The sequence below is a fragment of the Necator americanus genome, chromosome II (assembly GCF_031761385.1).
Source record: "Necator americanus strain Aroian chromosome II, whole genome shotgun sequence".
Taxonomy (NCBI): Eukaryota; Metazoa; Nematoda; class Chromadorea; order Rhabditida; family Ancylostomatidae; genus Necator; species Necator americanus.
In genome coordinates this window covers 36,316,107-36,329,706 of record NC_087372.1, presented here as the reverse complement: position 1 = coordinate 36,329,706, position 13,600 = coordinate 36,316,107, and the positions used below count along the sequence as shown (strand labels likewise).

At 40.2% G+C, this 13,600-nt stretch overlaps 1 protein-coding gene across 3 annotated transcripts; it reads right to left on the bottom strand.

Moving 5' to 3' along the window:
* Positions 1 to 1,686: 1,686 nt before the first annotated feature.
* RB195_020564 (uncharacterized protein) lies at positions 1,687 to 13,598 on the bottom strand (the record flags this gene model as incomplete). Of its 3 annotated transcripts, none has more annotated exons than XM_013444238.2 (34): positions 1,687 to 1,761; positions 1,825 to 1,989; positions 3,698 to 3,867; positions 3,921 to 4,038; positions 4,098 to 4,221; positions 4,285 to 4,375; positions 4,529 to 4,718; positions 4,775 to 4,914; positions 4,990 to 5,075; positions 5,164 to 5,342; positions 5,675 to 5,803; positions 5,858 to 5,956; positions 6,022 to 6,162; positions 6,299 to 6,444; positions 6,505 to 6,631; positions 6,697 to 6,879; positions 7,363 to 7,455; positions 7,508 to 7,588; positions 7,653 to 7,716; positions 7,771 to 7,906; positions 7,973 to 8,098; positions 8,160 to 8,297; positions 8,428 to 8,455; positions 9,005 to 9,103; positions 9,202 to 9,297; positions 9,361 to 9,510; positions 10,119 to 10,222; positions 10,396 to 10,576; positions 11,114 to 11,201; positions 11,370 to 11,507; positions 11,857 to 11,963; positions 12,050 to 12,166; positions 13,252 to 13,363; positions 13,486 to 13,598. In XM_013444238.2, the coding sequence occupies 34 exons, from the start codon at positions 13,596 to 13,598 to the stop codon at positions 1,687 to 1,689; spliced, it is 4,134 nt and encodes a 1,377-aa protein (XP_013299692.2). The 3 variants fall into 3 exon arrangements, with proteins under 3 accessions (XP_013299692.2, XP_064044802.1, XP_064044803.1); XM_064188922.1 differs by having other exon boundaries at positions 3,698 to 3,861; XM_064188921.1 differs by having other exon boundaries at positions 3,698 to 3,861; positions 5,861 to 5,956.
* Between the last annotated feature and the right edge of the window lie 2 nt (positions 13,599 to 13,600).

The window sequence follows — 13,600 nt, the reverse complement described above, 5'->3', positions numbered from 1 at the left end:
TGCACCCTGACGTTCTGCCCCACCAAAAAAAAATGGATCGTTTGTCATATGACTTAATCAGAATTTGCGGTTGCGCGTTCAAACATCGCGTTTCTGGGTTTGACAAATCTTCCTTGGACATTTCACAACAGGATTCAAGAAACATGAATCCACAACAAATTAACTCCACCCTCGTGCTCAGAAGCTCCTCCATGCACCATGCATAAGCAAAACGAACCAAACTTCGGTGTAGTTGCGTAAGCGGGCGCGCTCGAAGCGGCGCTGTCAACCTCTCGATTGTGACCGAGGTAGGATCTTCGTCTCTACTGCTTGAGTCGCTCGCAACCACCAGCTCAACCGCCCCGATTACACCACCGCAGGCTCTTACTGAACTATTTAGTAACTGTTGACCCTCCTGTATCTAACACATACACCGTCCACCAAAAGTTAAAAATCGTTTGGCAACGTAGCTTAAAAATCGTTTGGCACTCGTGTTCAATCTGTTGCCCCTTCGAGTGGTTTGTGCAGCAAAGTGCGAGTCGAATAGACGGGATGTGTGGATTGCGGCGAAAGCGTCGCAGCTGCGCAAAAAAAAACGTAGATTCGGTGCTATAAATGGTCAGGCAAGTGGACGCGACGTGTCTGCCGCAATACAAGCTCATTCCACTATGGACGCACATTCCCTCTTCTTCCGTCCGATCCTCGTCAAAGCCCCATCGCACTTATCCGTTCAAATATATGCGCTGCCGCATATATATCCCATTATTAACATACAAATCCAGTGGACATGCATTCAAATTCATTCTGGTTCACAAGTCGAAATTAAACTAATAATGGGAATAATCAACGTCAGAGTTACTACTGTGTCTCTAAGCTTTGCGTTTTGGACTTGGCTTTTTCTTCTTGTTATTAACAAAGAAACATTAAGGAAATATTTATTGGTCAGCATCTTTAGATCACAAATTACGTCCCCATTTGTATTACTTTACAAGAAAATAAGATTACAAGACTCTGAAGTAGTGAGGGAAAGAGGGAACGCTTTATGTATGAGTGTGAACATACCCCGCCCTTTTATGCTTGTTATTACGTATTGATGGCGATGAGAACGGCAACGTAGCGAGCCTGTGAAGAAAAAATACTTATTGTATTTTTTGTTCACTTTTTTCATTCTTCGTTGCTGAAGCCATCCTCATTACTATAGAGGGCAACCTGTAAAGGGAAACATTGAGACCTAACAAAACGCAACACCAGTGCGAAAATCACCTGTTATAATATGATCGTTAGGGCGGGTATAACAACTAATCAATTTCTCAACATAGGACTTGTGGCGAGCAGTAGGGGAAAAGAACAAAATACGGACGGGACAAAGAAAAACAGCTACAAATACGATTAAAGAATTAAGTAGAGCGGAGACTATTTCTGTACAATTAAAACTGTCAGCACTGATTTTACAATAATAATTTGCACCGTATACTGCATTAAAACTGCCATTTACTCGTCTAAGAAACAAACATGAAGTTTTCGACATGATCTAAACACATATGCTTAGAGAAATATGCAATGGAAATGACCAGTTAGTTCGATAGCTCCTTCGTATTAACAAATAAATTGCAAAATAACAACAAAACAGGCTCTACATTAACAAAAGAAGAAACCTGTAGCAGGATAAAGAAATTGGGTTGAGGTAGAGGAGTACATTGATACGTTTTACCTCCTCTTCTTTTTGTCTTCGAAGAAAATTTGAAATCTCTCTTGAAAGAAGTCTTCAAGCCGTTCAGCACACTGAATTCCAGGATAAAAATAGAGACGGGTGTCTAAAAAGTTAAACTAAACGTATTCACTCACATCATATATCTCACTGCCTTCTTCGTTATATTCTTTGCAGTTTGCGATAATGAGGTATGCATCCGATCGAACTTCTTCCGGTGTATCATATACTCGTTGCTTTATCTTATTGATCATTGTTCTGAGGTCCATGGGGCGAGTAATCACGTTGTAGTAGTCCGGAACCTGAAACAGTAGCAAACTTAAGAGCAATGACCTATTTAAAAAAAACGCTATAGGGAGTGTTTTGTGATAGTGTGCCTGCGTGGTTTTTAGATGGAACCATTTAATTGCCTGACGTTTAGGCTTTTTCGCCGTCTTCAAAGGCCTAAATAGAGGATGACTGGAGCAATGCTACGTTTTGATGTGAAATGCGTTATACTGGCTCACGAAACAGAAATATCGGCAAGGAAGACGTTGAAGGCGTTTTGGATTCTTAAAAGAAACCCTTCAATGAATAATATGAATGAATGCTTGTCGATAACGAATGAGTTCTTGCCACTTGTACCGCTCTGTGACCTATAACCGCCTGATATTCTGTGCGTAGATCAAATAATCTATATCGTCGCTGGTGATCTACAGGCAACAATACACATTCGCTCGAACACTGAGTGACAAGTGCGTGCAACCAGCCGCGCCACATCCGGTGGAACAACACGTAAGACCATTTTCAATGTGGATAGGTTTCTGTTTTCACTACCCTGAGCGATTATCGAAGCACTGACCCAAGGTAGTGTGGCACTAGACGGGATAAACGTAGCATTGCTCCAGTCATCCTCTATTTAGGCCTCTGAAGACGGCAAAAAAGTCGAAACGTCAGGCAAATAAAAGGTTTCATCTAAAAACCTCGCAGGCACACCATCACCATAGACAGAATATGCCGAGGTTTCAAGACAAGAGAACGTTCGAACTGCTATAGGGAGTATAATCCATCCGGTTACTATTAATCTCCGCCACGCTATTAATCTCCAAGGCACATATTTTCGAATCAAATGGCGTAAATGTAACGGACAATGAAACTTCTTTTTCATGTCCCGAGCAAAGTTAAATCCCTCAATATATTGATTGAGAAAGGAACAGTATTATGTGAGTGATGATTAAAGCATGGAGGAAAGTTGAACTGAAATCGTCATAGGCACCGCCTGGATAAGAGTTAGGAAAAAGGAGCAGTACATCAGTGGGTATCTAGATAGATCCCCATCTACAAATAAACATTAGTCTACTCATTATTCACTGAAGAGATTAGGAGAGAGGATTAACGAAAGAGGATAAAGAAAACGAAGACGTCACATGTAACCTCCCAATACATAGAATTTTTTCTGATTTCATTGAACAACCGAGCTATGTAAAGTAAATGATTTTATTTAGAACTACGATCTCGATTTTAATGCATCCTTCAGTTACAAATAGCTCTTTTTTCCTTCATAAATGCATACAAATTCAAGTCAGTCCCTAAAATAAAGTCTTCTGTGTTCAAAATTCATCTGTATTTGGAAACAAAGTTGAACTGGAAAAGGTACGGTACCAAATATACACGAAAATGGATTTCCTATATATTATCTAGCAGTACGGTGCTTGTATAGTCGGGTCAAAACGACATGAAGCACGGTGCAGTTGCGCAACCGGCTGCGCTAGGAACGGAGAAGTGAAGGTGGCAACTGCAATCGACATTGGACCATCGCGAACTGCACTGATGGATGGCGCTAGTAAGGGTCCTAACTGGATCCTAACCGCCACGCTCCATAAGCGCGCTTCGAGCGCAGCCGCTTCCACAACTGCACTGCGTTTCATATCATTTTGTCCTGACTATAAGCACCGTAACAGCACTGTAACACTGAAATCATTTTGACAGAAAAAAACGAAGAAAAGGAAAGGAAAATTGTAAAACACTTGCTTCTCTCTTATCCACGGGCTCCAAGAAAGGCCACGCATACGGCTCTCGCATAGCCTCTCTGATCAATTTTTCCAACTCTTCAATTTTAGCTCTCGATGTTACATCAGCATCACGCAGGATTGGTGCAAAACTACGTATTGGAGATTCTGTGTATTCATCAACATCTGAAACTATATGTGAGATAAAATTTTTCCCGACACTTATTTTTTTAGTGATAACTTACTTTTTCGTTTCCTTTTGCTCTTGGAAATCGACGATGATTCGCTGTCATAGTCTAAGTCATCCTCAACAAATTCCGTATTCACGAAACCGTTAGACCGTACGGATTGCCGTTTAGAGGACTTGAACGCATAAGAATTAGAAAACTCCTACATACAGAACATTTGATATCCGGGCTCACCTTTAACGGACGTGGTGATGATTCAAAATCGGGTGTTGAACCACCGTCGTCGTATTGTACACGCCGCACTGCACGACCGCTACTAGTGCGGAATACATTGTTGTTACTGTGACCATTGGTCTGTCTTGAGAAAAGTGGCAATAAAAACAGCGCTTTTTATGTATATGTGATGAAAAAAGGGACGTACGATAGCTCTTCCTCCATACTTGTATTCAGACTATTCTCATCTCCAACGTGCTCGTTTTCCAAATCCTCTTGCTCATGCAGTAATGTGGCTTCTAAAATGTCTGCGCTTAGTAGTAAACCTTATCCTTTTTTTGGCATTTTGATGATATTTTCGTTGCTTGGTACAAAATCGAAGACGCTAATTTTATATGTTATTTATTACTAGATTAAAACATATTTATCTCGAGCCTTCATGTGAAACGAACCTTTTTGCGCCTTTCTTTTCTCAGCAGCAGCAATTTTCCGTTGTACTGCTTTGCAATCTGCACAACACCAATCCAAAGGTGCTGGTCCACTATCAAGTCTAGCACATTCAAAGTGATAGCAACGATCGCAATCGGCACATAACACAAGTTGTTCTGCGTTTGCTTTGCGACGACATGCGCGACAACGGGCCTGGAAACTTTCGATATGGGTTCGAATTCCGTAGTGTACCAAATAAGTAGGTTCACCTGTAATCTGCTCTTATCCCACATAATAGCAGGTTCTAAAGTAGACAGAAAAAGGCAGATAGCTGGTATTGAATTACAAGCCAGCAATTTTCGTTGCCATCTAAGGAAGAGAGCTGTAGGCATAACAACGTGTCGTCCTTCTGAAAAACGAAGATGCTTTCATTTCCCCCAGAGAAAAAAAAAACACGTTGAACAAAATCAGTTGTTCCACTCACTGTCATCCGTCTTCATGACTCCGAATGGTTTCTGAAGGAATTTTAAGCTTATACACTGCACCAGCTGTAGAAACGCGACGGAAAGCCTGTAACAACAATAATAACAATAACAATAATAATGATAAGACTTGTTGATTATGGCATGCAGACAAGTACACCAACAAGAAGACCAACTTTTGGACATCAGTTAGCCTAGATAGCTCGTTCTTTGTCCATACAAGTTCATCATGGGCTCCTCTAACAACTACGTCGTGGTCGATCAACGACGTCACATCACCCGTTTCCAAAAGAAGATCGCGCCACTTTTGTCGATCTATGGTCGGCGGTAGACGACCAAGAAGCCCTTGTTCTATCTAAAGGCATTAAAATCTTAAGAAAATACATCACGGAAGAAATCTCATTTATAAAAATAGAGATCTAAGTCGTAATTATCAAAGCAATCTATAATGACCCATATGTGAGAGTATCTGTGACGTTCTACTAGCTTCACGAGCATGGATTCCAGAGAGGAACTCGAGTTTTGATCTTTTCTTAAATTTCATAACTACGGCTAGTATCTTTCAAAGAAGCTGTCTCTTGAGAACGTAAAGGACCAGTTAATCTGTTTCAATGGTTTAATAGACTTTTTCGAATATTCATCTATTCTAAAAAAATAAAATAAAGTATGAGTTCAATTTAAGCCGACCTTTTCTTCAAGATCCAGCAGAAGTTCCCTGATTTCGACATCCCATTCGACACCACTTTGCATCTGAGCAGGATCCAGTTCGTCTACCATGAATAACGACGAGAACTGTCCGTTGGCTAACCTCGATTCCTTAGAATTGAAAAAAATGACCCTATTAGACAACCTGAGCTCTATAAAACTCACCACCTTCTTCATGACCTCGGCAATTCGTGGCCGATGAAATGTTATTTCCTCGGCGAGATCGATTTCGCGCAATCCCCGGGGGTTGCATGCTGCGATGATCTGTGTGCAAAGCTTTTCTTTTTCTCAAAACTGAAGACTTCACAGGCATATCTCTATCTACCAACCTGATCTATCTTTTCCATCGAATCCACAAAGGTCCATCTCGGTCTTCGTTTCTGTCCTTCGCCATGAACGGAACAGGTGTTCATGTTTCCAGAGCAGCCGAGAACAAACTGACGAGTTGCCTCTTCGCTACCGTACTCACTCTGCAAGTTTGTGAGTTCTTCGGTACACAAATATAATAGGATGAGAAACAACTAGTCTCTGCACTGTGTTCCATCGTACACTCGTGCGAAGTGACCGTCCTGCAAAGACGGTGCATCCGTAACTCAATAAACTCACACAATCTGCAACAGGAGTGGGTTCACCACAGACTCCCACATGATCTGCTTCTATAGGATTCTCAACGAGCAAACACGGTAAGCATTCCAAAAGGAAATAATTCCTGAACGCCCGATCTCTGCCAAGATGCAGTTGTCCGGCTATCGCTAAAAACTCCTTATTTCTGAAACTACATCAGGAAAGAAATATAATCACAAGCCACTTACATGTGAGATCAAATATTGTTTCCAACAATTTCTTTTCAACCTCTTGAACTTTTTCACGCTGCAGATCACGGGCAACAATAATCTCCGAAAGCTCCAATTCATGAAAGGCCACACCAGAAAGTAGGATCTAGAAAGTACTAAACGCGATTTAGGTCTATACCACTTACTCAATTAACTATTTTCACAACGGACCTGTTCGAGCTCTTCTCGATCGAGCCGCCGTGAATCATGGACTGCTTTGAGGTGATGCTTAAGCTTTGTGGTCTCCTCGGATGGAACTGGTCGCTCAGTCAGTTGTTGCTTGGCTGCTTCTGCTCCTTGTTCCTCTATGAGATCTTTTTCGTATTCACGAGCCAATCTTGCTTCTTTAGCATCCTAAAACAGAAAAAAAAAATTTAAAAATTCTGTCCCTGTTTCCCAAAAAAATCTACCTGTCGTGGTATCTCCGTTTAGTGGGATCATTCACCCTTTTAAAATCAACACAATGATGACCAAGCGGTATTTTTACATATCCGCAGCGTGATAGTAGGCGTTTTTTTGCTTCCCAACTATCCGACTACGTCGTCGGACAATGTCCCAAGAAACAGACTACAGAAAAGATTAAATATCTGATGAGTTCCCTAAGAGTTTCTTTTTCTGATACTGCTACCCGACATCACCGAACATTGCCCGGTGCGCCAAAGAAAAAATGAACAGTTAGTCGAGCTGTTCCCGTGATCCACAGCAGCTATCTGCCCCACTTATGGAAGATAGTCCAATCTAATGGTTTCTATTTTTGTCTACTAGTTCGTATAATTGTTCATAAACTTCCCTAATAATGTTGAGGAATCTGTAAATATTTTCCACTATGCCTCTCACCTGTTCCTGCGTCTGGTCCCAATTTCTCAGCTTCTTCAACTCTCTCCTTTGTTCCCACAACTCAAAAAGCCGATCGTCCTGACGACTTCGGAACTGAAGGAGATGTTGTTATCGAAGAAATCAAAAAGTCAGCAACTGAAGCTACCTTGTTATAGCTGAGAAGTTGAAATACAACAACTTTCATGAGCTCTAACCGCTCGATTGGAGTCAAGTCGAAAACGGTACCCTAAAACACATAAATAGGACACAAAAACATAAACAAAGTCGCCAACATACAATCCGCAACATACAGTGCGCAGCTTCTCCATAGTCTCCGGATGATTCATTCGATAAACGTATCCTGCATCTTCATATCTAAGAAAGAAAGCAAATATTTTGAAAATAGCCTATCTATGCTGGTTTCCTCACCCTTTGTAGTTTCCCCTTGCAAATAGTCGATGTCGATGCGTACTTTGGCCAGTATAGTATCCAGAAGTTAGTAGCACTAACCGTATTAACTCAGTTAAAGTCATCCAGTCGACCGGTATGTGTCGCAATGATTGGCCTGTAACACATATGTGGGGATAACAAACATGTGTTAGTTTTATCAGCTATTCAAACAATCACCCACCATGCGTAAGACGGATCTCTTCATGCAAATAGTTCATCTCCCGTATTCTTTCACCGTGAATTTTATGATCCGGATCACAGTTCTGCAGCTGGATTAGCGCTATTTCATCCTTATTGCTTAAATCGGCTGCAAAGAAACGAGTTCTATAATTCGTCTGGATCTACAAGTTGGAATCAAAACGTCTCACCTTCATCTCCGTCCTCTTCATCTGCTCGATCAGTTCTCGCTGATAGAAGAATTTTCATCAAGTCAGCATACGTGCTATACTGGGGGTCCGCGCACCGAATAGCCATTATGACGTCGGTTAAGCTCACACGGTGTGTACCTTTATACATTTGTTTACACTTATTGCGTACGTCAAGAGGAGGATTTCAAGAGAAAAAAGAGGAAAAGGATGCAGGTCTGTCGGGATCTGTCCAGCCATTGCAAAACAGGTGAATAGATAAACCTCTCACCTCTGACCTCCTTGATTGGAAGCAGCTCCTAAAAACAACTTTTAGTGCAGTGTAAGAGTTCGATAACTCAATATTGCTATTTTTAGTGACAGCGCTTCACCCTTATAGCCTAGTGCAGATAGGATAAGAATACCAACCCTAACTCTTTGATAAGGGCAGATATCGATTGAGAGAGGGGATCGAAGAAAGAAGATAAAAGGGAATAGAGAGCCTACTAGCTTTCTTGAAAATTGCAGTTAACGGATCTCGACTCAGTTTCATTTGATTATACGGTAATAGACAAATGTACATGGACAATCTCAAACTTGATTTTTCAGCTATGAAACATTCATGAACTGGCACTCATATGGTTCGAGTACTGGTTCATCAAGGTTTTAATGTTGGTAAACACAGCAGAGCCGGTACGCGTAACCCTGACCCCTATCTGGACTTTACTCCAAAAAACTGCAAATTCGGTGCTCAAGATGAAAGCTTACATATTTGAAAAAGCGACATTGGATCTACACTTATTTATTTAATTGGTTATAAAGCACAGAAAACTGGCAGAAGCAAAATAAATAATCAGATTTGCAAATACCTGAAATGCCGTGAAAAATTGCAATATAGCAAGGTACTCGGATAATTCTTCATCATTCAACCAAACGGGGAGATTCAACGCTGGATAGACAGGGAAAGCCTAAAATCCGCAAGAGTATTCCACTTTAAAAGATTCTATGATTATTCACCTTTAACTCATTTCACTCTTCTAGTCGTATCACAACAATGCTCACTCACCTTCAAATCATCACAATCCAGATCATCTCTTTTCTTTGCCCATTCGTGTTTCGCTTTGATTTTCATCTTTTTTGCTTCACGAGCTTGTTCTCGTTCCTAACATCATATTTTTAAAAAATACAGATGAACTCACCATAAGTGGTATAAATCATAACTTACTTGGGTTCTTGAGGATTTGATTAAAACTTTAAGTTCTGCAATCTCGTGCGTGGAAAGTACTTTTGTTTTTTGCTCGTATTTAGTTAGATCCACTCCAAATTTCCTAGCACTTTCAAAAAGCGGGGCGAGTTCTTCTTGTTGGGCCATAATCTGGAAAAGAAGAAATATGGCACTTATCACATTTCGCATCTCACACCACCAAAACTATGAATTTATATGTGAATTGTTCAAAAAAAGTCATTTAGCTGGTGTATTTAATTCTTGAGCGGAGCAATTAGAAAACCTCCATGGAAAATCACATTCCTTCCTTTAAGAAAGGTAGAGTAGTTGCCAAGAAAGTCACTGCGCTAGGCCAGAGACCACAATAAAAAAATCAAGTTCTAACATCATGTAAAAGGGATCCGAAATTATTATGCAAACATGGAGAGCCTTAGAAATGATCACTAAACCGCGAAATTTAGAATATGGAGAACTTTCAACATTTGACCTTCGGTTTCTGTTAAGAAAAATCCCAACATTTCAAAGATAATAACAACAGCATCGCGTTTTAAGAAGAGGTGTTCAATAAAGTTCCCTATAACGGCAAAACCAGCAGCAAGAAAACACCAGGCAACGCAGAAAGAAAACGTGCACATTAAAAGACCTAGTCATGAGGAAATTCATTGCATAAACGTGCGGAACTGAAGAATACCGAATATCTTCGACGCAGCAAAGCAATAGAGATATGGAACCGAGAAACAGAGAAGTTCGAAAATCACCTGCAGTCTTTTCTTCTCAGTCATTCCTTTAGGAGTTTCTGTTCTCTTTGTATATGCTCTTTTCTCCTTCACCGCCTTTGGAGTCTCATTAGCAGGTGTAAGTTCTAAATGTAGCGATCTTTAAAGTGTTGACTTCAAGAAATTCAAGTTCAATGACAGGACGTTCCGGTAAGCCAAATAAAGCATAGGCGCACAAATCAGGTGGTACTCTGGAGTTAAATTTATAAACTATCTAGGATCAGAAATGCAATCCTCCAGGCAAATATTAGCCACGAACCTTCGGAGTTCCCAGGTGTCCCCTCCAGCTTTCCTGCTGGCGTCGATGAAGTTGACGCAGAAGAATTAGGGGTCTTTGGCTGCCGTCCTCGTTGTAACATTGGAGTTCGTGGATATAGTGGCGGCGGACCTCCGCATACACTTTCCCAGGTCAAGGCATCTATTTCATTAATGAACTTTTCCTGCAAAAACCTTATTAAATAGAAGTTGCAGCAAAATTAAAACTCATTGAAACCTGGAAATTCTCAAGAAAAGAAAAAGAGAGGAACATCAATTAAAGAGATAGTCTTAAGAGAGTTCTACAAAATCCGCAAGCTGCCAAGAGTTCTCTGTTAACTATAGGTACAGATGAACTATCGAATACAACGTTTTCCAAATATCACGTAACGATTGTAATCGATCTGCATTTTTCGTTCCATTATGATTACAACGAAGTGTATGTGGTGTGAAACATCTCATTTCACGAAAAATAGCAAAGATTATTTTGTAGTGCGATATTTGAAGGACCATCAACAACCACACAAGAAGCATACAAAGAAAAATAAAGAAATTGGAGAAAATACATCGCTGAAAAGCTCACAGGTTATCATTAAATGTTTTTGCATTTTAATGGAACGTAGGGAACGCTTTTATTCGAAAGAACTTCTAAAAAAGAGGTTTGGACGGATCCATCGGCAAATTTTAGAACCTGAAACAATAGAGCTAGCTTACATACTCACTTTGATATCATATCTTCCTTTTCGAACAACGCAAGAGTTTTTCAAGAACAGTTTCAGCTTCGGCTTCGAGGCAACACTTCGTGCTCGGCTACAACGCAGATTATTGTGTTATAAATCGAAAGTTTCAAAGTGAAACTGGCCCTACTGATTTCAAAATTGATGCTGCACTGCAGCAAATCACTTTTCAACTACGAGAAATGTTGGATAGAGATGTTTGAAGTACAGAATTTAGTAAAACAAAAGGAAAATAACCAACTGTAAAGAGGTGTGGTCGAAGATTGGATTCTCATCTGCGTCTGGACCGGAATAACCGTCAGAATGGAAGTTATTGTCGAGGAACTCCAAAGAGTAGCGGAATACATCAGGAGGAGGTATTTGAGGCTCTTTGCTGGATCTAGAGTAGGAAAAAAAAAGTGACGCAAATCTCTCTCGTAAAAAAGAGATAACAGGAAGTTGAGCGGATTATTTGTCTGTAGCCTAAAAGTAGCTCACAAAACATTAACCATGCATTTATGTCAGACTGTACTTTTTTACTTTGTAGACTTCACTTTTCTGTTTAATTTATGTCTATAATAAGTAAGAAACGATAGCCCTAAATGAACTGACACCTATATGGGAGAGTATGGTAAAGAGAAAGGAAAAGACAATGCGAACACAATCGGAATTCTAGAATGTATTATCACTAACTAGACCAAAACCGCACATGAGCGCTAATTGATTGATTAACTACAATAGTAACTTACGTGTTTTCTGGCTGCCAGTCTCGAATTGATTTGACTCCAGTCACTCTTACAGGAATCCTCTGGCCAGCATCGACATAGAAACACTCCTCGTCAACAAAATATCGATCCTTTAATGCAAATCAACGCAGATTGCTCCAGCAATATTTGTGGTCGCCAAAACAAATCGTAACGGATTTTCACGATTGCAACAAACCTTCATAAATAAAGATACATCATTAAGTAGATCTTCAAATCGACCTCGACATAAGTAGTTTCTAACCAGAAAAAGCACAGATTGCTCCAGTTGAGGCGGGAAGTTCCCAAGCGCCTTCTGCAATGGAAGAGAATCACTCACAGTAGCATTACTCTTTGCACGCTTCCCTGTCGTCCCGCACATAAACAACTCTAAGGGCACCATCGATTTCGGTTACAATGAGTCACGGAACTGTTCTGTCCTTCAAAGACAACGCAATGACTCGTGAACTGCGGATATTAGATAACTAAGAAAAAGAACAGGACCTACTACTAAGCTAGAAAATCGTTGTATAAAGCAAAATAAGTCATTGAAACCCAACAAAACAGTACTCAAGAGGTCGACCTGCGGAATGAAAGCAGTCGGATCATTTGGAAGTAGAACTCTGATGTGCACCGCTGGAACTAGTTCACTTTTAGGGATTTGGATGAACCACCCACTCATTTCGGAAATAGCAGAACCGCAAGATTTCAAATCTCGAGGCTTGAGATTAAAAAGAGTTCCTGGATTTACGGCGTTAGTATAAGACTAATCAGGAACTGCATTAGTCTTATACTAACATGAATGCATAGTTTTGAAAATGAAATTAGGAATATACCAGAATCACCACTTTTCTCGTCTTGATGGTTCAACAGCGGGAGGCTCTTTTGTCTCACAGCTGGAAAAACCATGTAAGAGGAAAAAAAAGACGCCGACACATGAATGAACGAATGAAAAGGTGACAGTACCTTCCCCTGTAGGGTAGAAATACCAGTTATACATCCAATAAAAAAATATAATACAGTATATAATTAAGCCAAAAAAAGGTGAAAAAGCTGCTACACTTACATACATTAGATAAAAGCATAACCCAATTTTCGATATTTTAGAAAGCGTTACAGAAAAATATAACGCCTTTTAGCACAGAATTCATGGCTGATCCTTTCGTTGTAATGGTATCAACCGGAAAAACCAACGAATTGTCGAATTTTGTGCGTATTTTGAAGGACAAAGAGGATTTTATGGAATCAGATGACATCTAGAGCTTTAACAGTCCTAATCAAATATCACTATCGATTGTCTCGCAAAGAGATCATGTTAGGCGCACCGTAACGGTTAGGAATTTTGCTATTTTTTCTTAAGAGAGCTGGAGTGTGATAGTGAAGCACTCAGCAAAAACCCACCATAGCCTGTTTTTCCGAGTCCAACGCTTCAAAGTAAGTTAGACCAGTCTTGCCTGTGAACTCACATGAGAATAGTGTGGAGTTCAGTTGAATCATCCGTTCGAAAAATTCACTAAATTAACAAAAAAAATCCACTAGTAGATCAAATGAGATATGCTCGTAGATCACTTTAAACGGCAATGACTTGGAACGAAAAAAAAAAAGCATGGATAAAAAGTAAAACTGATCACTTACTCATAATTGGTAAATATCTCATTGCTTGCCTCCAAATAGTAGACTTTATCGGTAAGCTTTAAATTAGAAGGAACTTCACGTCTTCCGATCGGTTTCTTGTTCAATAGAGGCATTC